The 23,323-nt window shown below is 59.9% G+C and overlaps 1 protein-coding gene across 5 annotated transcripts in view; it reads left to right on the forward strand.

The window, feature by feature from the left end:
- The window catches only part of IRF5 (interferon regulatory factor 5), a 48,723-nt gene extending 25,400 nt beyond the window's left edge, over positions 1-23,323 (forward strand). For all 5 annotated transcript variants that reach the window (XM_039519994.1, XM_039519993.1, XM_039519995.1 and 2 more), the window contains 8 exons: positions 13,252-13,456; positions 14,306-14,495; positions 17,954-18,006; positions 19,557-19,587; positions 20,531-20,818; positions 21,065-21,454; positions 21,653-21,771; positions 22,506-23,323. In XM_039519994.1, the coding sequence (XP_039375928.1) occupies positions 13,283-13,456; positions 14,306-14,495; positions 17,954-18,006; positions 19,557-19,587; positions 20,531-20,818; positions 21,065-21,454; positions 21,653-21,771; positions 22,506-22,742 (1,482 nt within the window). In that variant the 5' untranslated portion in view covers positions 13,252-13,282 and the 3' untranslated portion in view covers positions 22,743-23,323. The remainder of the gene's footprint in view (positions 1-13,251; positions 13,457-14,305; positions 14,496-17,953; positions 18,007-19,556; positions 19,588-20,530; positions 20,819-21,064; positions 21,455-21,652; positions 21,772-22,505) is intronic.

A 23,323-nucleotide genomic window follows, 5' to 3' on the forward strand; every position in this document is an offset into this window, starting at 1 on the left:
TCAGTTAGAAAATGGAGAATGAAGCATTTCTTATACAATAGATGATTAAGTTTTAACTTGGATGAGAATTCAGATTCAATTAAAAATGCACAAAAACACAGGTTGCTTTTTTTTCTTAAACTACCTTAAAATTGCTGGATACCTGAGAAGAAACAGTTGATTAAAAAATTGATCAAAACAAGTTTTGCATTTAAAACTAACTGATTTATAAAAGAAAGGAAGTATCTGCAGTTAGTGAACTGAATGTTCTTCTTCACATAGTGCACAGTGTACCTGTGGAACTCCTTGCCTGAGGAGGTTGTGAAGGCTAGGACTATAACAGGGTTTAAAAGAGAACTAGATAAATTCATGGAGGTTAAGTCCATTAATGGTTATTAGCCAGGATGGGTAAGGAATGGTGTCCCTAGCCTCTGTTTGTCAGAGGGTGGAGATGGATGGCAGGAGAGAGATCACTTGATCATTATCTGTTAGGTTCACTCCCTCTGGGGCACCTGGCATTGGCCACTGTCAGTAGACAGGATACTGGGCTGGATGGACCTTTGGTCTGACCCAGTGTGGCCTTTCTTATGTTCTTATGAATGGATTATTTCTAGTCACCACATCCTTCAAGGGTTTAGAACTAGTAGAGCTCATCCTCTCACACCTAGTTTTTATTCACAGGTTGGGAGGGGAAAACAAGCTTTCCTGCTTTTGCAACTCCCAATTGGTTTCTTAACTTTGAAGGAACTAGTAGTCACTGAACTGACCTAGCTGAATAAGCTGATCTGAAGAAACTCTTCTCTCTGTACCTGCAGAAGGGGCTGCTGCTTCCAAAAGGTAGTTTAGAATTTCAGCGAACTCGGGTTCCAGGTGTTTCACCAGCGACTTCCACCAGTTCAGTGGTCTGACTTCCTTTAAAACTGGGCAGCAAACATGTACTGCTTCATATTATTATTTTGTATTTAATTTAAATGATGCTGATAGATTATAATACATGTAGGCCTTAACGTAGGTCATCAATTTCAAATGTAATTTATGTAATTTTTTTTTAAATGATATACATTTTAAAAAATCCAGTGTTTTAAATGGATTTTTATCCTTTGGTTTGTAAGAACAGTTCGGGCCAGGTGATTCCAACACCACATGATGTGGGGCGGCTGTTAGTCCTGGGGTGAGCTTTCGGCTCCTTTTGGAAGGGGACCAGACTTGAAGTGGACGTTGTCCCTTTAAGTATCGCTGGCCCCAGTGCCCACCCTGGGGCACTTCCTCATTAGTGGCACTGTGCTCTGCAGAGCAGCTGTTCCCTTTCACTGCTTCCTGTTGCTTAACTGGGGTTTATTCCATAACAACACTTTCCTCTTCCCTGTGGTCTTGTGTTTTCCTAGGGAGGCGTTTTGGAGCAGCCTTCTCTGCAGCTTTCCATCAGCCCCCCTGAATTAGCTTCACTTTTCCTCTGTCTGCCTCTCTGCTGCTGACATGCCCCAGGCAGAATGTAAGGGGGTGGCTGCATGCACTCCGTGTGTGCCCCCTCCCGGCCCCGGCACTGTGGGTCCTGGGTCGCTCCAGTCTGAAGGGAGGGGAAAATGCTACCCAGTCAGGATAGCCTTGCACTGACCTCATGTTCAGAAACCGTGAGCCAGCCCCAGTCCCCCAACATCACCACTGCAGGCATGAGACTGGCTTAAAAAAGTCTTGCAATTAAAATAAATACAGGCAGGTTCTTTGCATTTGCCTTCTGGTTTTGGGGCCGTTTGGGTCGCATTTTCAGGCTTTTCTCCACAATCACCGTGGCTAGAAACATACCTGTTTTATTTTAAAAATGGCAGCTGATATTCTCGTGCAGTCACATGGCTCTAGGAGCTGGTGCCTTAAGTTAAACACCCAGTGGCACAAGAGTTGGCCACCCGGCACCTATTGTAAGAGGCGAGACAAGGTGCAGGTCCCTAGAGGAATTAGCCCACAGTTGTCACTAAGAGACGTGGTGTAACAATGAGCACGTCACAAGCCATGGCTATGTCTAGGGCCCTACCAAATTCATGATCCGTTTTGGTCAATTTCACGGTCATAGGATTTAAAATATCATCAATTTCATGATTTCAGCTATTTAAATCTGAAATGTCACTGTTGGGGTCCTGACTCAAAACCAAGTTGGGGCGGGGGGCAGGGAGGGGAATGCGTTTCCCTTACTTCTGCATTGCTGCTGGCGGTGGTGCTGCCTTCAGAGCTGGAGAGCAGCAGCTGTTGGCCGGGATCCCAGCTCTGAAGGCAGAGCTGCCGCCAGCAGCAGCGTGGAAGGAAGGATGCATGATATGGTAGTGCCACCCTTACTTCTGCGCTGCTGCTGGCAGTGGCGCTGCCTTCAGAGCTGGGATCCCGGCCAACAGCTGCTGCTCTTCAGCTGCCTAACTCTGAAGGAAGCAAAGCTCTAAAGGTGACAATGCTGCAACCCGCCTAAAATAACCTTGCCACCCCCCTGCAGCACCCTTTTGGGTCAGGACCCCCAATTTGAGAAATGCTGGTCTCCCCTGTGAAATCTGTACAGTATAGGGTAAAAGCACACAAGACCAGATTACAGGGGGGGAAGCCAGTTTACACGATCTGTGATGCGTTTTTCATGGCTGCGAATTTGGTAGGGCCCTAACTATGTCCATAAAAACCGTGCTTGTCAGTGGGGCCCATCCCAGCCTCTGACTCCTTCACTTGCAAATAACACAGGATGGACATGACTGGCGCATGTATGTCTATGGAACACATTCCTTGATCTCGCTGGGAATGGAGATGTGCACCGGGGAGCGGTTTGACTTGAGGGGGAGTTTGCTGGTGGGGGAAGGTGTCCATGGGTGTGTTCAGCCGGGCACGTGAGCTGGGCTGCGGGTGGATGCGAGCGCCGACTCAGCAGCTGTTTCGCTGGATTTGCAGTGGCTGCGTCCAGAGGAAACATGCTTGAGCAACCTCAACTCTTGGGAAATCAGATGTTTGTTTTGGGAATAAAATAATAATAGCCTACATTCTGCCAGTCTGACGCTTGCTGATGGGTGCCTTACGCCACGTGCTGCCCCACAGACTTCCCTGCGGCTCGTTGATGAGTAAGGTACTACTCAACGGGAGGACAGGTGGCAGAATCTTGCCCAATACGTCGAGGAATTGCACACCCACCATTGAAAAGCAGCCACCTCTGGGGTGGAATGTGGCAGCTGCGTCCCAGCACACAGCAACACTGTAGAACAGTTTGAGACAGGAAGGAAGCTGGCCACTGTTTGGATGGACCCTCCTCTCAGCTTAAAGGAGAGGGACCAAAAAGAAACCTGGGGTTGCATGAGTTCAAGGGAACAAACAGGCCAAAGAAGTTAACGTAACTCAGGGCAGGTCTACACTAAGGGCAGGGGTCGAACTAGGGTACGCAAGTTCAGCTACGTGAATAGCGTAGCTGAACTCGAAGTACCCTAGTTCGAACTACTCACCCGTCCAGACGCCGCGGGATCGAAGTCCGTGGCTCCAAGGTCGACTCCGCCACCGCTGTTTGCAGTGGTGGAGTACTGGAGTTGACTGGAGCGCGCGGGGAGTTCGAACTATCGCGTCTAGATTAGACGCGATAGTTCGAACTCCGAGAAGTCGAACTCACCGCGTCGACCCGGCAGGTAAGTGTAGACTAGCCCTCAGTCACTATCCAGCATCAAAAAGGTCCCGAGTTCAGTGGACAGAGACCTATGGCTGCTTTGCACCATGGCAAACCCAACATCCCGTTAGCCTTTACTAAAGGTATGGAAAAGGGAGAAAACTAGTTCGAGCCTGTGAACTGTAACTTCTTAAGTGAGGCTTTCGTTTTCACAGCCTTCCGTGTCCCCTTTCCTTTTAGCTGGGGGGCAGGAGGGTTAGAGGGAAACTCCCCTTGTCTGACCAGCCCTTAGGTGGTACCAAAGATGGTGGTAACTGCCCTTTGGGGGAGAAGAGAAGCTCTATCCAGTGAGATGGGCCGGCGCTCAGGTGTCCAGACGTCTTGATTTTATAGGGACGGGCCTGATATTTGGGGCTTTGTCTTATAGAGGCATCTGTTACCCTCACCCCCAGCCTGATTTGTCAGACTTGCTATCTGCTCACCCTAGCAGGAGCCATTGTTTCTGCTGTTTCATCCCAGGCGGTGGACGGTCTGGAGCTGGCAGGGGTGGCTGTGTCATCTGGGTCCCTCCCTCTGGCCCGGCCTGCTCAGGACATCGTTAGGATTGGCACTAAGAAGGTCTGGGGTCCCAGGAGCTGGGGTGGGGGTGTGGCTGCCGGGATGGTGATGCTTGTCTGTCTGTTCTATTTCCCCAGAGTCTCTCTCTCTAATGACCCCAGAAGGGAGTGGTGGGTGGAACAGCCCGTCCCCGCATTATTCTGTCCACTAATTTGACCTAATATCTGACACACCAACGTTAGTTTGCTAATTTCTGGTTCCACATCTTCTGTTTTGAACCAGCGTCGTATCAACACTCCTGGGATGACGGCGACATGGGTACAGACCGGGGTCGGCAACCTGCGGCACGCGAACCTGCTGCCTGCCGGGGTCCCGGCCCCACTCAGCCCCCCCGGCCCACCGCTCTCTCCTGCGGGGGCAGGAGGCAGAAGCTTGGTCCTGCCGGCAGCCAAGCTCCCCCCTCCCCCGCTTCTTCCCCCAGCGTGCTGCCTTCCTGCGCGGATCAGCGGGTGGCCCGTGCGAGGGGGGGGGGAGCGGAGCGGCAGCGCGCTCGCTGCGCCAAGGGGGAGGCAGGGAAGAGGTGGGGACAGATGGGGCCCTGTGGGAAGGGGTGGAATCAGGCATATCCCCTCCAGCCCCCTGCCAGGAGCGGCTCCTGGCAGGGACCTGGGAGCACCCCCACGAGCCGAGCACCCCAGCCCTCTGCCCTGACCCCCCGCCCCCATACAGCCAGCCCTCTGCCCTGACCCCTGACCCCCCCCCCACACAGCCAGCCCTCTGCCTGACCCCCACACAGCCAGCCCTCTGCCCTGACCCCTGAACCCCCCCCACACAGCCAGCCCGCTGCCCTGACCCTGAACCCCCCACACAGCCAGCCCTCTGCCCTGACCCCCACACAGCCAGCCCTCTGCCCTGACCCTGAACCCCCCCCACACAGCCAGCCCTCTGCCCTGACTCCCACCCAGCCAGCCCTCTGCCCTGAACCCCCCCCACACAGCCAGCCCTCTGCCCTGACCCCTGAACCCCCCCACACAGCCAGCCCTCTGCCCTGACTCCCCACACAGCCAGCCCTCTGCCCTGACCCTTGAACCCCCCCACACAGCCAGCCCTCTGCCCTGACCCCTGACCCCCCCCACACACAACCAGCCCTCTGCCCTGACCCCTGACCCCCCCCACACACAGCCAGCCCTCTCCCTGACCCCTGAACCCCCCCCACACAGCCAGCCCTCTGCCCTGACCCCACACAGCCAGCCCTCTGCCCTGACCCCTGAACCCACAGCCAGCCCTCTGCCATGACCCCCACAGCCAGCCCTCTGCCCTGACCCCACACAGCCAGCCCTCTGCCCTGACCCTGAACCCCACACAGCCAGCCCTCTGCCCTGACCCCCACACAGCCAGCCCTCTGCCCTGACCCCGACCCCCACACACAGCCAGCCCTCTGCCCTGACCCTGAACCCCACACACAGCCAGCCCTCTGCCCTGACCCCTGAACCCCACACAGCCAGCCTCTGCCCTGACCCCCACACAGCCAGCCCTCTGCCCTGACCCCTGAACCCCACACAGCCAGCCCTCTGCCCTGACCCCCCACACAGCCAGCCCTCTGCCCTGACTCCCCACACAGCCAGCCCTCTGCCCTGACCCCACACACAGCCAGCCCTCTGCCCTGACCCCTGAACCCCCCCACACAGCCAGCCCTCTGCCCTGACCCCCCCACACACAGCCAGCCCTCTGCCCTGACCCCTGACCCCCCCCACACACAGCCAGCCCTCTGCCCTGACCCCCACACAGCCAGCCCTCTGCCCTGACCCTGAACCCCCACACAGCCAGCCCTCTGCCCTGACCCCCACACAGCCAGCCCTCTGCCCTGACCCTGCCCCCACACAGCCAGCCCTCTGCCCTGACCCCCACACAGCCAGCCCTCTGCCCTGACCCCCCACAGCCAGCCCTCTGCCCTGACCCCTGCACCCCTCACACACCCCAGCCCTCTGCCCTGACCCCTAGACACACCCCACACAGCCAGCCCTCTGCCCTGACCCCCACACAGCCAGCCCTCTGCCCTGACCCCTGAACCCCCCCCCCACAGCCAGCCCTCTGCCCTGACCCCCCACACAGCCAGCCCTCTGCCCTGACCCCTGAACCCTCCCCCCACACAGCCAGCCCTCTGCCCTGACCCCTGAACCCCCTCCACACACAGCCAGCCCTCTGCCCTGACCCCCCACACACACAGCCAGCCCTCTGCCCTGACTCCCCACACAGCCAGCCCTCTGCCCTGACCCCTGGTTGCCGACCCCTGGTATAGACTAATCCAGATTCTCTATCCGGCTTTCTTGCGCCTGTTCCCATCTGCGGTGATTGTTTTACCCGACGGTGACGTTTGATGACGGTACGCTGGCGGTGTAGAGCGAACGTCGCAATTAGGGTAGATTTGTAGGCGCACTGGTCACAACGTGCCGCCCCCCCCGACCAGCTCATTTCACATTGGCCCCCAATTGTCGTCTGGTTCCTCCAACCTTGGCTGGATTCAAACTGGTGCCATGGGGGGGTGGTCGGGGAATAAGACACGTACGTGTGTGTGTGTGAACTCCAAGGTAGGCCGTGCAAGGGAGGTCACAGCTGTGTGCCCAGAGCTGGGACCTGCGGGACGGGGCCTGGACTTCGGGTGGGTGATTAAAATGCATGTGCAGCAGCCGGTGAAGAGCCCCCCAGGGACCGAGGGCTGTGCGGGGGTGTGGTCAGCACCTACCAGGGAGCTGCGCCAGGCGGGGGAAGGGGCTCCCCGTCGTGTGGGGTGTCTAAGATCGTACTGGACTGGAGGGAAGAGCTCTCCCCACGCCCTGGGCTAGGTGGACCCCCCCCTTCCCGGGTGGGTGCCTGTCGCTCTCCTGCCCAGGGGACGCGATGCCGTTCCTGTGTCAGGGCTCTGCCGAGCTGCCTGAGGGCGTGGGAGCAGCAGGCCAGGCTGGGCTCCTCTCCCACCCTGTGAGCGGCAGGTCTACAGGAGACGCGTGCTTGGTGTGTCGCCCCACGCCCTGCCGGCACCGGCTCGGGCAAGCTGCAGCAGGCAGAGGGCCTCCCTGCCCAGCCCAGAGACCCTCCCGCTCTGCAAACACCAGGGTGTGGTGGGCCCCGCATCGGGCATGGCCTTACCCCTCCCGGAGCGATAGGTGTGCAGCCCCCGCCATGACTGTCTCCTCTCCAGGCTCGGGGCTGTTCAACGCTCCCCCCATCCGCCCTCCAGGCGTCGATGGGCCTGAGGGCAGAGCGGTGCGTGCCCCGTGCCCGGTGACCTGCTCCCATCGGTGCAGATGGCACAGGGCTGGGCGTGGCACTCGCCTCAGAGAGAGGGAAGGAAATGCTGAGCACTGGCAGCAAAGGGGAGAAGGCAGGGGCAGCCCGGCAACGAGATCGCCTCCTCCCAGGCCCCGCTGGCCACTTCCCCTGCCCATGTGGGCTTTCGTCTCTCCTTTCCCCGGGCTTATCCTCTCTCCGAAGAAGCTTCGGGGGGGGAGGGGGAGAGGAAAAGTTCTGCTGCGTCCCCTCCACTTCCAGTGCCTGACTCCCTCCTCCTGGCATCGCCATTGTCCCAGAGCTGAGAGGAACCTGGCCTCCTGGCGCTGTCCCCGCTGTAGTTGGCAGCTGTGAAGCCAGGGAGGGAGTGGGGGGAGCTCATGCAGAGTGTTTTGTTTTTTTTATAGGACCTACAAAAAATGGGTTTTTTTTTTGTTTTTTTTTTTTTAAATCTTGGCAATAACAGGATTTGTTTTGCGTGTGAGAAGGTTCATAGATTCAAGGAGTTGAAGGCCAGAAGGAACCACGTTAGCTCATCTAGTCCGTCCTGTATCACAGGCTGTTACATTTCACCCCGTTACCCCCATTTTGAGTCCAATAACTTGTGTTTGGCTAAAGCAAATCTTCCAGGCAGGCTGCCGGGCTGGATCTGAGGAGCCCGAGCGATGGAGAATCTGCCACATCCCTCGGTAGTTTGTGCCAGTGGTGAACCACCCTCCCTGGTCACAGTTTGTACCTTATTTTAATTTGTCTGGCTTCAGCTTCCAGCCAGCGGTTCTTGCTCTGTCTGGCTTCATGAGAACCTGGTATTTTCTCCCTTTGCAGGCACTCTCACACTGCACATCGGGTCACCTCTAGATCTTCCTTGGATAAGCTAAATAGATTGTCGGTCTCTTGCTGTCCGGCATTTTCTCCAGCCCTGCCGTCATTTTTGTGGCGCTTTTCTGCACCCTCTGCGATTATCAACCTCCTTTTTAAAACGCGGCGCCCAGAACAGGGCTCAGTATCCCAGGAGCGGGCTCCCCAAGGCCAGGTACCAGGGCCGCCCAGAGGAGTCAGGGTGCCTGGGGCAAAGCAATTTCGGGGGCCCCTTCCATAAGACAAAGTTGCAATACTATAGGATGCTATATTCTCATGGGGGCCCCTGCAGGGCGTGGGGCAAATTGCCCCACTTGTGCCCCCCTCCCCCCGGGCGGCCCTGCCGGGTACAGAGGTAAAATCACCCCGCTGCTCCAGGATCGCATTCACCCTTTTGTCGCCCTGGGAGCTCCTGTTGAGTTGCTTAGCAACGGTGACCCCAGAGTCTCTGCTTTCGAGGCCCCAGGCCCCCATTCACGTCCTGGGGTTCCTTGTTCCTCGAGGTGTAACTTGTACAGACGTTTTGTTTGCCTGGGCCCAGCTTCCCAAGCGATCCAGATCGCTCGGTCGGGCTGCCCCGTCCTTATCCTCACGCACCCGCCCGTCTGCGGGTCAGCTGCAGCCTTCACCAGCAGCGATTTGCATGTGGACCTCCAGCTCATTGAGGAAAACGGTGACTCGCGTCAGGCCTCGGGCCATACCCTGCAGGGCCCGCTGGGAACCCTCCCAGCCGACGATGGCTCCCCGTTGACAGCTCCTGTCTGAGATCTGTCAGGCGGCCAGGCCCTAATCCAGCATGCCCGTAATGCCGCGCTAGCCGGGGAACCTCTGGGGACCTCGGGCGCAGGCAGCCTCTTAGCAACCTGCCGGTGTGTCGTGCAGCAGAACAGCTGGTGTGTGGGGCCGTGGGCGGCTGGCGCAGGCCTGTTTCGAAAGGCCTAGCAGCTGGCTCTCCCGCGGGGTTTGGTTTTTTCCTCTGTGACCCCAGCAACAAGGCCGTGTGTGTGCCCCGCGGTGCCCTGCCGGAGGGGCTGAAAGAGGAAGCGGGACCAGAAGGAGAAGCTGTTGAGCAAGTGCCCAGGCCCTGGGAGAGAGGTGGCATGGAGCCCGTCCCTGGCAGAGCCCCAGGGCTCATGCAGCGCAGCAACCCCTGCTCCCGCCCCAGCGTGAGCCCCCTGCTCCTGGGAGCCAGCAGCCCAACCCCATGCACTGGGGGACCCCCCAACGTAAGCCAGCCAGGAGACCCCACATAACAACTCCACCCTGCAGCACCTCCCAGAGCTCCCATCCCAGCTGACTCTTGCCCCAAATATAATTTAAGCCAGGGGGTCTCCTCAGCTGGGATGCCCCTTCCCCCACCACATGGACAGGGGCCTGGAGCCCCCATCCCATCTGGCACCCCGCCCCCACCCCAGGAGCTGTCCCAGCTGGCCAGGGTCACACTATGGAGGTGTGAGTGGAGACCCTGGCAGCAGGGGAGGAGCAAACAAGCAGGCCCTGGTAGTCCCGTGGGCCACCTCGAGGCAGCGGCCGCTGGCCTGCGTTTGGGATGGGATGGCTGGAGCGGCTGTCACCTTGGGTGAAGTGGGGGAGGGGATGGGGGCTCTGGGCTCACAGGAGAAAGGGGCGTTTTGGTTCACACCGTGTGTGTGCAGGAAGGGCAGCAGTTTGGGGGGGTCTCGGGGTGTGGGGAATGGGCCCCTGACTGCGAGGGCACTGCCCTGAATCCAGCTTTTCTTGGCAGTAACTGGAGGGCAGCAGCTGCTGGCTGGTTGGTGGCCTACGTGAGATGAATTTGTTGGGTCTCTGCCCAGTTCCTAACGAGCAGGTGTCTGCATCAAAAGACACCCCCATAGCTGGCACCAACCAGCCCCCTCCTTGGCAGTCCCCGCAGAGAGGCTGAGGACTGGTTGGGCCTGGAGCCCGACCTCCATTCGCTTTCCCCACCCGAGTGTGGCTGTCCACAGGGGCAATAACCGGCTAGGCGGTAGCCCTGCTGAAAAGGAGCTGGTGGCTACAGTCGATCACACACTGAATATGAGTCAGCCGTGGCAGGCAGCTGTGAAAAAGGCTAATATCCTTCTGGGACGTGTTAACAGGAACGTCGTCTGTAAGACACGGGCAGTAACTGTCCTGCTCTGCTCGGCACTGCCGAGGCCTCGGCTGGAGTCCTCTGTCCAGTGCTGAGTGTCACACTTCAGGAGAGATATGGAGAGAGTTCAGAGGAGAGCAACAAAAATGATCCAAGGTTTAGAAAGCCTGACCTGTGAGGAGAGGTTAAAACACGGGGTCTGTTTAGTCTGGAGAAAGGAAGCCTGAGGGGAAACCTGAGAACAGTCTTGTTACGGGCTGTGGTAAAGAGCACGGGGATCAGTTGTTCTCCATGTCCACTGACAGTAGGACAAGCAATAAGGGCGTAATCTGCAGCAGGGCAGACTTAGGTTCGATATTAGGGAAAACTTTCTAACTCTCAGGGTAGTTAAGCTCAGGAACAGGCTTCCAAGGGAGGTTGTGGAATCCCCGTCACTGGAGGTTTTTAGGGACAGCCTAGTGACCCACCAGCCTTGCTCTATAATTACGACTGATGTGCCCTTTCTAGGGAGAGCTGTATTTCTGATGGGTGAAGAGGCGGCTTTAATTACCCCTGTGGACCAAAGTGGTTGTAAAAGACTAAAATGGACCCCGGCCATTCATGACCAATCATTGAGGAGACTGGAGGACTCACGTGTTAGAACTCTCAGAGACGTAATTATTAAGTCTGAGAATTCCTCTCAAATTTGTGACTAATATGAGCTGCTAGTGAAGTCCGTACAACCATTTGTCTCTAAACAAGTTGACTTTTTGGTTTTAACTATTCTAAATGCTTCCAGAGATTGTGGATGTTTTAAAGGAAGGTAGTTTCTCTCCGCCACAAATTAAGGGTCGACCTATCCCAGTGTCATTATAAACTGATGACGGGATTGTTTGATCACTCCAGTTATTATCTTGTTTTCCCTCTCATGGTAACTCTCATTGTAACTTAATTATAAGATCAAGATCATGATTTTGGGGACGAACCCCTCTCAAATTGAGTGGAAGCCACCCTGTGGAACAAATCTCTGCTTTTACTTAGTTAGGGATAAAGTTTTATCATTCGGACCACTGGTCCCCTTATCATAAAGGCTTAAAAAGTGCTTAGCTCTGCTCTTTTTTACACGCTCACATGGTGGGAACAGAGTTGCCCCCGGCACTAAGAATTTTATTGCAGACCGTCTATGGGATTGACATTTGGTTAAGGGGACACATTTTGGCCTTAGAGATTGTTAAAAATATTTTTTTGAACATACTTTTATTTCTCCCAAAGTCTGCCCCTGCCTCGTTTTTACATGCCGAGTTGGGTGTTCTTTGTGTAAGTAGCAGAGCAGCGTGCATTGCTTTTCTTATATTTTGCTTTAAAACCTGTCCTCTTCCAGATTATAAACTGCCCCTTCTTTGCCTCCAGGAGATGGAGGAACAACCTGGTATAACACTTGCCAGTTTATCATAGCTCTGTTGGGTTTTTCTGCTACTCACTTTGTCGATATCTTATAATTGATGTAATCTGGTACTCAGAGCGTGACAGCCCATCCCCCAGAAGAACATCTGGCTATGATTCATGATTTCAAGTTTGCCTTTTGGTTTTCTCCTTTGAAGATGGCCCATGTCTTTGAACTATATTTGAATGAGTCCTCAACCCCCCGTTGCTTAAGGCACAGACTCAGCTAAGATGCCAAACCATGGAAACCGCTGTCTTTCAAGCTGTCAAAACGTTCCTTCACATCTTCGGTTTTGCCCATGTAAATCTGGAGTGCTGGAGAATCTAGCTCGCTCTCTTTTGGATTGTAGAATTTTCCAGCTTCTGAGAGCATGTGGGATTTTACCTCTTGTATTGGAAATGAGCTTTGATCACCATCTCCAAAGATAATGTTTTTAGTTTCTTCTCAGCCCCTGGTAGTAATCAAAATGGTGGCAATGTTTGTCCTTTTAGTATTGCACTGAAGAAGGGAGTTTTTATTAGGCTCTGACAGACATTTTAACGGATCACATACATCAGTGTTTCTCACCGACTGGTTCGCGGACCGGCACCGGTCCCTGAGATCCCCTGACACGGTTTAGGAAGGCAGCAAGCCCGTCTGTGGTATCGAAAAGGTTGAGAAACACGGATATAGATGTTGTGGTGACTTCAGATTTGTAGGTTTGTCTTTTGTTTTCGCAGCAGACGTGTCATAGGTAAGGCTTAGTCACAATTTAGTCATGGAGGTTGCAAAAGTCATGGAATCCATGGCTTCCAGCGATCTCTGTGACTTCAGCCTGCGCTGGCGGGGAGCTTCAGGGTACTCCCATCGCCTCTGGCGGCCCCCGGAGCTCCAAGCTTGCCGCAGGCGGTGGGGGAACCCCCGAGCTCCCAGCCGTGGGCGATGGGGGACCCTGGATCGCCGACACACAGTCTGCGGCGGGGGCCTTGGAGCTCCTAGCCACCATGCAGCTGACCCAATGCAGGCGGGTGTGGGCACCCACAGATCCCCATTTTGTCACTGATATTTTTAGTAAACATCAGGGACAGGTCATGGCTTCCGTGACTTTTTGTTTATTGCCCGTGACCTGCCCGTGACTTTTACTAAAAATATCGGGGACAAAATCTTTGCTTTAGTCACAGGTGATTTAATAAAATTGAATTGAATAAACAAAAAAGAACAGGTTGGACAAACCCCTGTCAGGGATGGTCCAGGTTTACCTGGTCCCTCCTCAGCGCAGAGGGCTGGATTTGGTGATCGCTTGAGATCCCTCGCAGCCTGACAGATCAGTGAATCTGCCTCCCCCCCACCCACTATTATCCCTGCCCTTCCCCCTCCCTCATTCCTTTCCCCTTAGCTCTGCCCTCTCCCCAGCGTGCCTGGCCCTGTAACAGACTCTCCCTCTCTCTCGGTGCACAGGCTGGTGGCCGGCATAGCCCCGTGAGTCGCAATGAACGCGCATCCCCGTCGCATCCGCCTGAAGCCCTGGCTCATCGCCCAAGTGAACAGCAACCAGTACCCAGGCCTGCAGTGGGTGAACCCCGAGCGGAAGCTCTTCTGCATCCCCTGGCGCCATGCCACCCGGCACGTCCCCACGCAGGACGATGAGAACACCGTGTTCAAGGTGAGCGCCCAGGGGCCCGTGGGACGCCAGGCTGGGGGGGGTACCCCTTGGGGCATGTGGCACCCAGCTGACAAGTAAGGAACGGGGTTGGCTGGGTCACACGCACAATGTGATGTGACCCCGCCTGGGACTCCCAGGAGCTGCTGCTGCACTGGAGCAGGCCATGGGTCCCTCTGCCCCCTTGTGGGGAGGCTCACGGGACGGCATAACCCCCTGGTGTCCCAGAATGCACCCGGCTTGCTGCGCGGGACTAGCTACCAGGCCACTCAGTTAGCCGTTTCCTGAGGTGTTTGAAAAGGCCTCACCCCCCACCTTGTCACCGCTTAGCCACAGGCCTGTGTCGGGAGAGCGTCTCCGAGCTGCCTTCTCCCCGGGCCACCCCCCGGCTGCCCCTTGTCACCGCTTAGCCACAGGCCTGTGTCAGGAGAGCGTCTCGAGCTGCCTTCTCCCGGGCCACCCCGGCTGCCCTTGTCACCGCTTAGCCACAGGCCTGTGTCGGGAGAGCGTCTCCGAGCTGCCTTCTCCCCGGGCCACCCCCCGGCTGCCCCTTGTCACCGCTTAGCCACAGGCCTGTGTCGGGAGAGCGTCTCCGAGCTGCCTTCTCCCCGGGCCACCCCCCGGCTGCCCCTTGTCACCGCTTAGCCACAGGCCTGTGTCGGGAGAGCGTCTCCGAGCTGCCTTCTCCTCGGGCCACCCCCCGGCTGCCCCTTGTCACCACTTAGCCACAGAGCAGTTCAGGAGTGAATCTTTCATCAACGGATGGGTGAAAGCTTGGATTTCCCGGCTCCTAGCACTGGGGCTGGGGCTTGGCCTATGTCCGTGACCACCCCCTGCATCCCAACCTCCCAGGCCTGGGCCAAGGAGACCGGCAAGTACAACGAAGGGGTAGATGAGCCGGACCCAGCCAAGTGGAAAGCCAACCTGCGCTGCGCCCTCAACAAGAGCCGCGAGTTCAAGCTGATCTACGACGGCACCAAGGACACGCCCATGCAGCCCTACAAGATCTACGAGGTGTACGAGGGCCACCAGCCCAACGGAGGTACCAGCAGCCCGGGCAAGGGGGAGCCAGTGCATAGAGTGTGCTTAGACGGTCAGAAAGCCTGTGACAAGGTCCCGCACCAAAGGCTCTTGAGCAAAGTGAGCTGCCATGGGATACGGGAGAACGTTCTCTCATGGATTGGTAACTAGTTAAAAGACAGGAAACAAAGGGTAGGAATAAATGGTCAGTTTTCAGAATGGAGAGAGGTAAATGGTGGTGTCCCCCAGGGGTCAGTACTGGGCCCAGTTCTATTTAACATATTCATAAATGATCTGGGAAACGGTAAACAGTGAGGTGGCAACATCTGCAGATGATAGAAAACTACTCAAGATAGTTAAGCCCCAGGCAGACGGTGAAGAGCTACAAAAAGCTCTCTCAAAACGAGGTGACTGGGCAACAAAATGGCAGATTAAATTCAATGTTGGTAAATGCAAAGTAATGCACGTTGGAAAACATGATCCCAACTATACGTATACAATAATGGGTCTAAATGAGCTGTTACCACTCAAGGAAGATCTTGGAGTCACTGTGGAGAGTTCTCTGAAAACATCCACTCACTGTGCAGCGGCAGCCAAACAGCGAACAGAATGTTGGGAATCATTAAGAAAGGGAGAGATAGTAAGACAGAAAATATCATATTCCCTCTGTATAAATCCATGGTGCGCCCACACCTTGAATACTGCCTGCAGATGTGGTCGCCCCATCTCAGAAAAGATATATTGGAATTGGAAAAGGTTCAGAAAAGGGCAACAAAAATGATTAGGGGTATGGAACGGCTTCCATTTGAGGTGAGATTAATAAAACTGGGACTTTTCAGCTTGGAACAGGGATGACGAAGGTGGGACATGATTGAGGTCTATAAAATCATGACTGGTGTGGAGAAAGTGAATAAGGAAGTGTTATTTACTCCTCATAACACACGAACTGGGGGTCACCAAATGAAATTAATGGGCAGCAGGTTTAAAACAAACAAAAGGACGTATTTCTTCACACAATGCACAGTCAACCTGTGGAACTCTTTGCCAGAGGATGTTGTGAAGGCCAAGACCATAACAGAGTTCAAAAAAGAACTAGATAAGTACATGGAGGATAGGTCCATCGATGGCTGTTAGGATGGGCAGGGATGGTGTCCCTGGCCTCTGTTTGCCAGAAGCTGGGAATGGGCGACAGGGGATGGATCACGTGATGATTCCCTGTTCTGTTCACTCCCTCTGGGGCACCTGGCATTGGCCACTGTCGGAAGACAGGATACTGGGCTAGATGGACCTTTGGTCCGACCCAGTATGGCCGTTCTTATGGTAAGGGGGGACTGGGCTGGGGGAGGAGGGGAACTGGGGGACAAGCAGGGAGCCTGGAAATGAGGCTGCTGGGAGAAATGAGGGTCGGGTCATCTTTTCTGAGGGGGGGAAGGGAGGATAACCCCCCCCATCCCTGCCCGAGCTTCTATGGCCTATTTCCCATCTTCGGCGGCCCCATCTCAGAGCTGCAGAGGCTGGGCAGGGGCCGCCTGGTGAGCCCCTCAGCGCTTGGGGGCGCTGCCGGTGCCCCCACCCAACAAACATCCCACAAACAGGCCCCACAGCACCTCCAGCCCCCTCCCCGTGACTCACCGCCCCTGCAGCCCAGCTGCCAGGCCCCATGACACCCCACCCAGCAAACTCACCCTGCAAACAGGCCTCGTGACCCATCCCTGGCAACCCAGCTACCAGGCCGCATGACTCCCCACCACACCTAGCTAACAGCCCATGTGCCCCCCCCCCCCGAGTGCCCAGGTGTCTGGTTTGCGACGGGAACGCCATTAAAAGTCCAATCGGCGGCATAGCAGGGCTAAGACAGGCTGGTCCCTGCCCGTCCCGGCTCTGCGCTGCGCCCCGGAAGCAGGGCCGCTCGGGGGGGGGGGCAAGTGGGGCAATTTGCCCCGGACCCCACAGGGGCCCCGCGAGCCCTGGCCCTTAATCCCTTCCCTGGCTAGTGGCGCCTTTTTAATTTTCACTCACCCAGTGGTGGTCTGGGTCTTCAGCGGCACTTCGGCGGCGGGTCCTTCAGTGCTGCCGAGGACGCGGAGCGAGTGAAGGGCCCCCCGCTGCCGCCGCCGCAGACTCGGAGCGCCGCCCGGGGAGTACGAGCGCCTCAGTGGTGCCCCAGGCCCCCTGAATCCCCTGGGTGGCCCTGCCCGGAAGCGGCCAGCAGGTCCGGCTCCTAGGCGAGGGGGCACGTGTGTCCACGCGCTGCCCCCACCCTGAGCACCGGCTCCGCACTCTCATTGGCCGGTGCCTGCAGGCAAGAGCAGCGCATGGAGCCTCTTGGCCCCCCACCTAGGGCCCGGATCTGCTGGCCACTTCCGGGGCGAAGCGTGGAGCCTGCCTTAGCGCCACTGACTGGGAGCCGCCCGAGGTAAGCCCACGCCCCGAGCCCCTGCCCTGAGCCCCCCCCAAACCCGGAGCCCCATCCTGCACCCGAAACCCCTCGCCCCAGCCCCACCCCAAGCCTGCACCCCCCAGCTGGAGCCCTCACCCCAGCCTGCACCCGAAACCCCTCGCCCCAGCCCCCCCCCGAGCCTGCACCCCCAGCTGGAGCCCTCACCCCATCCTGCACCCGAAACCCCTCGTCCCAGCCCCACCCCTCGCCTGCCCCCCCCAGCTGGAGCCCTCACCCCATCCTGCACCCGAAACCTCTCGTCCCCAGCCCCACCCCGAGCCTGCACCCCCCAGCTGGAGCCCTCACCCCCTCCTGCACCCGAAACCCCTTGTCCCAGCCCCACCCCGAGCCTGCACCCTCCCAGCTGGAGCTCTCACCCCTTCCTGCACCCCAACTCCCTGCCCCAGCCCAGTGAGGGTGGGGGAGAGTGAGCCACCGAGGGAGGGGGACTGTAGTGAGTGGGGGGTTGGGCCTCAGGGAAGGGGCGGGGCCTCAGGGAAGGGGCGGGGCTAGGGTGTTCAGTTTTCTGTGACTAGAAAGTTGGCAACACAACCCCACACCCTCACACGAGCCAGCTAACAGCGCCTGTGACTGCCCCCCCAGCAAACGCCCTCTGACCCACCCCCCACAACCCAGCAAACAGGCCCTGTGACCCCCTCACACCCTTACCCCACCCAGCAAACAGGCCCCACGACACCCCAGCCCCTTAACCTCCCCACAGCCTCACCCCACCCGGCTAACAGCCCCTGTGACCCAGTCTCCACAACCCAGCTAACAGGCCCCTTGACACCCCCCAGCCCCTCCAAAAACAGGACCCGTGACCCGTCCCCCACAACCCAGCTAACGGGTTCCGTGACGCACCCCAGACACCCTCACCCCTCCCAGCTAGCAGGCCCTGTGACCCCCGTCTCACCCTCAACTAACAGGCCCCATGACACCCCCCTCCCGCAGCAAACGGGCCCCATGACTCCCCCAGCCAGTGGGCCCCGTGACCCCCATGTGTGACTTGCTAACCCCCCCTCCCTGTGTCTCCATTGCAGACTCGCGGGCCGGGGACGATCACACCTGCTGCCTGGGCGAGGAGGAGGAGGAGGTGAGTGACGGGGTTGGCGGGGCTGGCCTGGGTGTGGGTGAACGCCGCCACCCCCAGCAAGGCAGGGCCTGTGAGCACCGTGCCCCTGGTGCAATAGGCCAGCTGGGCTGTTAACCATTACGCACTTCGCAGGCCGGCAGAGCTTTCCATGGAGTGTCCCCCGAAAGCCCTGAGCTCGCCCCCCCGCCGCACAGCGCTGGCCCTGCTAGCCAGCGGGCTGGCTGCCGAGCCCCGGGGGTGGGGGAATCCTTTTGGCTGCGTGGGCTGACTGCCCTTGTGTTGCCAGGAGTCCGGTTTCAAGTGGGACGCTTGGTCGAAAAGGGACCCTGGCGGCTCCGTCCGTACGGCTGATCGGGCTGTTCAAAGTCCAGTCGGCGGAGCTAAGGCAGGCTCCCTGCCTGCCCTGGCTCCGCGTGGCTGCCACGTCCGGCTCCTAGACGCAGGGGCGGCCAGGGAGGCTCCGCACGCTGCCTCCACCAGGAGTGCCGGCTTCGCAGCTCCCATTGGCCAGGAACCGCAGCCAATGGGCACTGCGGGGGCGGCACCTGCAGGAGTGGGCAGCGCGCAGAGCCACCTGTCCGCACTTTTGCCAAGGAGCCGGACATGCCAGCCGCTTCCGGGAGCCGCCTGAAGTCAGTGCCCCCTGGCTGGAGCCCTCACCCCATGCCCCCTCCTGCACTCCAACCCCCTGCCCCAGTCCTGAGTCCTCCTGGAGCCTGCACCCTCCTGCACCTCAAGCCTGCACCCTCCTGCACCTCAACCCCCTCCTGCACCTCAACCCCCCGCCCTGAGCCCCGTCCCGGGGCCTGCACCCCCCTCCTGCACCTCAACCCCCTCCTGCACCTCAACCCCCTGCCCCAGCCCTGAGCCCCGTCCTGGGGCCTGCACCCCCACCCCCAACCCTGAGCCCCGTCCCGGGGCCTGCACCCCCCTCCTGCACCTCCAACCCCCTGCCCCGAGCCCTGTCCTGGGGCCTGCACCCCAACCCCCAGCCCTGAGCCCCCTCCCGGGGCCCACACCCCCTTCCTGCACCTCAACCCCCTCCTGCACCTCAACCCCCAGCCCTGAGCCCCCTCCCGGGGCCTGCACCCCCTCCTGCACCTCAACCCCCTGCCCCAGCCCTGATCCCGTCCCGGGGCCCACACCCCTTCCTGCACCTCAACCCCTGCCCTGAGCCCTCCCACACCCCAAACCCCTCATCCCTGGCCCCACCCTAGAGCCCGCACCCCCAGCCGGAGCCTTCACCCTCCACAATGCAACCCCCTGCCTCAGCCCGGAGCTCCCTCCCACACCCTGCACCCCTCACTTCTGGCCCCACCCCAGAGCCTGCCCCAGCCCGGTGAAAGTGAGTGAGGGCGGGGGAGGGGGAGCGATGGAGGGAGGGGGGGTGGAGTGAGCGGGGGCAGGGGTGGGGTGGGGTCTCAGAGAGGGGGCAGGGGCAGGGCGAGGTCGTTAGCTTTTGTGCGATTAGAAAGTTGGCCCCTCTACTCTGCCCCCTCTCCTGGGTCTGTCACTGCCCCAGTAACCGGCACCTCCCGTCTCTCTCGCAGCTGCAGAAACTGACGACGCTGACGATAGCGGGTGAGTGCGGGGAGGGCAGGCCGCGGTGCCTGGCAACGTGGGGACGGGGCTAGTCTGCTCTCCGATCTACCGAGCCCCGGGGACAAGGCCCCTCTGGTGCCCGGTTAAACCCTCCCTCCCTCGGGTGCCCTGCAAGCTGACACAGTGCCCAGGCCTGCGACAGGCCAGGTGCCGGCTCGGCCTGAGGCCGGGGATTGTGACGGGCCCCAGTGGGTGATCTCGGGGGCCGGGACGCTAGCCAGGGCGTCTCTCGGCCTCGCCCCGGCCCATTGGCGGCGTCACTGCAGCCCAGCCGCCCAGGGCCAGCAAAGTCTTGTCACCACGGGGGCTCTGAGCACCTCCCTCCTGAGTCTGCCCCCTCCGCCCCTGCTCCACCCGGACCCCCCACTGGGGAGCAGAAGGGTGGAGGGTGCTGCCGGCTCAGCCCCATGGGCTCCCCCTGCTCTGTGCCCAGAGCTGCCTCCAGCCGACTGGGGCAAGGTGGGGCACAGGGGGCCTGAAAGCTGTGGGGAGAGACATGGGGTTGTCCCCCTCTTCCCCCGGTCACGGGCTGGGTTTGTCCCCCAAGCAGTGGGTCTTAGCTTCCAAAGTGCCCCGGGGCTCGGCTCGCACAGCGAGACCCCACCCCAGGTTGGGGGCTGCCCCTCTTTTAACCTCGATCCACCCTCCCGTGTGGGGCACTAAAGGACCCAGCTCCCATCCGGAAGGGTCAGTTGTTTTCCTCCTTTGCTCTCCGTTAGGGCGAGGGACCTTGCACCAGGGTTGCCGGAGAGCAGGGGCCGTGTGCCGAGGGAGCCCTGGCCCGCTGGCCGGCCCCCAGGGCCTGGGTGTTGGGCGTCGTGGGCTGGAGCCGGGCTCGGCTGGTGATGCCAGGGCCCTGCCCGTGGCTGGCTCGGGCTGACGGGGGCGGGATCCTGAGCCAGTGTGTTTTGGTGGCTTTCAGATCCCAGCCAGTGCGTGGAGCCACTCCCCTCCTACGTGTGGCCGAAGCAGGAAGTCCCGTATCCCAACCCCTGCGGGAACGGCTCCTTCCCCCCGCTGGGCGCCCAGGAACTCCTCCACCCGGACGTGTCGGCGCCTCCGCCTCCCACCGCCGGCGCCTTCGCAGCAGGGGAGCTGCCCGCCCAGAGTCCCGCCGGGAGCCTGCAGAACCTGCCCCCCGGGGACGTGTCTCTGCAGCCCATGGAACAGTTCATCCCAGACCTGCTCATCAGCCCGCACATGCTGCCACGTAAGAGCCCTCGCTGCGTCCTTGCACTGCCCCTTCTAGCCTGGTGCACGGGCACCGGGCCTGCGAGCTCTCCGGGGGGGCTACCTGCCATTCGGTCCGGACAGCGCCTTGCGCCGGGACCATTCCGGTGCGCGGCTCGCGACAGGAGCGGGGCCGGGGGGAGAGCGTGGCGGGAGGTAGCGGCGTGACGGTAGCCCAGGGCTATTTCCCCGGCTAACGGGCTTGTCTCGCTCTCCCCGCGGCCAGTGACCGACCTGGAGCTCAAGTTCCACTACCGCGGGCGGCAGGCCAGCTCCCTGACCATCAGCAACCCGCACGGGTGCCGGCTGTTCCACAGCAGCCTGGAGCCCACGCACGAGCAGGTGGAGCTCTTCGGGCCCGTGACGCTGGAGCAGGTGCGCTTCCCCAGCACCGAGCACATCCCCAACGAGAAGCAGCGCTTCTACACCCACCAGCTGCTGGACGTCATGGACCGGGGCCTGATCCTGGAGCTGCAGGGCCAGGACATCTACGCCGTCCGGCTGTGCCAGTGCAAGGTCTTCTGGACGGGGCCCTGCGCCGGCGAGCGGGCCGGCCCCAACCCCATCGAGCGCGAGAGGAAGATCAAACTCTTCAGCCTGGAGAACTTCCTCAACGGTGAGCGGAGGGGCCGGGGGCCAGCCCTGCCCTGCCCGTCCTGGCTCCCCGGCCCCAGCCCCGGCCCCAGCCTGGCGTCTCTGCCACCAGTCCGCCAGGGCCCCTCCCCTCTGGCCCTGGCCCCTCCCACGCGGCTGGGGGGGTGTCGCTAGATGCTGGCCCTGCCCCTCATGCCGTGTCTGTTGTGGGGCTCCCTAGGGCTCATCCTGTTCCAGAAGGGCCAGACCAGCACGCCGCCCCCCTTCGAAATCTTCCTCTGCTTCGGGGAGGAGTGGCCGGACCAGAAGCCGAAGGAGAAGAAACTGATCACTGTCCAGGTAAGGGGTCCCACGCCCGCTCTCGCCCCTGGGAGCAGGGCCTATGGCCCCACGACTGGGCCAGCTGCGGGCCTGGCTGCTGGCTTGGCTGTTACGGACCCTCTGCCTCTCCCCCTTGGCCCATCTGCCCCCTTCCTCCTGCCCAGCCTGCAGCCGGACACGCCAGCCGTGGAACTGTGGCCTTGCAAGCCGGGTGCACGCAGGCCAAGGCTAGAACGGGGACGCGCCAGTGGGCCCCCAGGGAAGGCCGAGTGGTTGGGGCTGGTAGATGCCTACAGCTTGCAAAGGGGGATTGTGAGGGCCAGGGCTGGGTGCGAGTCCCTTCCCAAGCATGGGGTCACCAGAGCATCTCGGGCTGGGAGCCGGGATCAGTCTTGGATGGGAAACTCAGCCACCGATTCCTCGCTGTGCCCTCATTCAGCCGGCCTCTCCGCCACTCCCCTCCCTGGGACAAGCTCAGGTATTTTACCGGTGCTAAACAAGCCTCTGCCCCGTGCAGATTACGACCAAATCGCAGCCCTGGCCTGCCGGGAGGCGCAGCAGCAAGAGTAGCTGTTACCCGGCAGGGGTCAGGTGCTGGGAGCAGGGACTCCAGAGAGGGGCTGGGTGACTCAGCCCAAGATCCTTGCAGGACGTGGCGGGCAGACCAGGGGTTGAGGCTGTGCGGGGGCAGGGGTGAGCTGGCTGCAGAGGGAAGCCGGCTAGCTACTGCCTGCTCTCTGTCTGCTGCCCAGGTCGTGCCAGTGGCCGCCCGGATCCTGCTGGAGATGTTCTCTGGGGAGCTCTCCTGGTCGGCAGACAGCATCCGCCTACAGATCTCCCATCCGGACCTGAAAGACAAGATGGTGGAGCAGTTCAAGGAGCTGCATCAGCTCTGGCAAAACCAGCAGAGCCTGCAGGCCCCCCCGGCCTCGAACCTGGAGCCAGGCCCGGGCCCTTGGCCAATGCAGGCCAGCAGCATGCAGCAGTGAGGACGTGGGCATGTCGCGCACACACACCCGCTTCCCCTCCCTCCTGGCGGGCGCCCGGGTGAGCCTGGCCGTGCACGCCAGCCCCGAGGAGGGGGAGACGAGGCAGACGGATCTCTACAGGGCGATGCTCCGCTGGATCCGTCGGCGCAGGGTGCCCGGCTCAGCTGCCCGCTCCACGCCAACCTCCCAGCTGTGGACCCCAAAGGGGCATGGGGGAGGGGGCCCTTCCTGCATGGGATGGATGGAGGCCGGCCCACACCACCACCTGCTGGGAATACACGAGGCTGCGGGCCCGGCCCCACCTTGCCAGAGCACTGCAGGGACAGGCAAGGCCTGCGATGGAGGAAAGAGACGGTTAGACCCACGGCCCTGGGCACGCACGAAAACTGCCTGGTGGGTGGGCAGCAGGTGCTGGGGCCTGCTGAAAGGACAGGCCTGGCCTCGCTGTCAGGCCCGATGCAGCCTGCGGGGGGGAAGGAGCCCGAGGCAGCACTGCAGTCCCAGTATCCGGGAACTGGCCTGGCACAGAGACGCCGCAAGGGAAGTGCTCAGCTGTTAATAAAAGCAACCACTTGCCTACT

Source organism: Mauremys reevesii, linkage group 1, assembly GCF_016161935.1.
Source record: "Mauremys reevesii isolate NIE-2019 linkage group 1, ASM1616193v1, whole genome shotgun sequence".
Lineage (NCBI taxonomy): Eukaryota > Metazoa > Chordata > Testudines > Geoemydidae > Mauremys > Mauremys reevesii.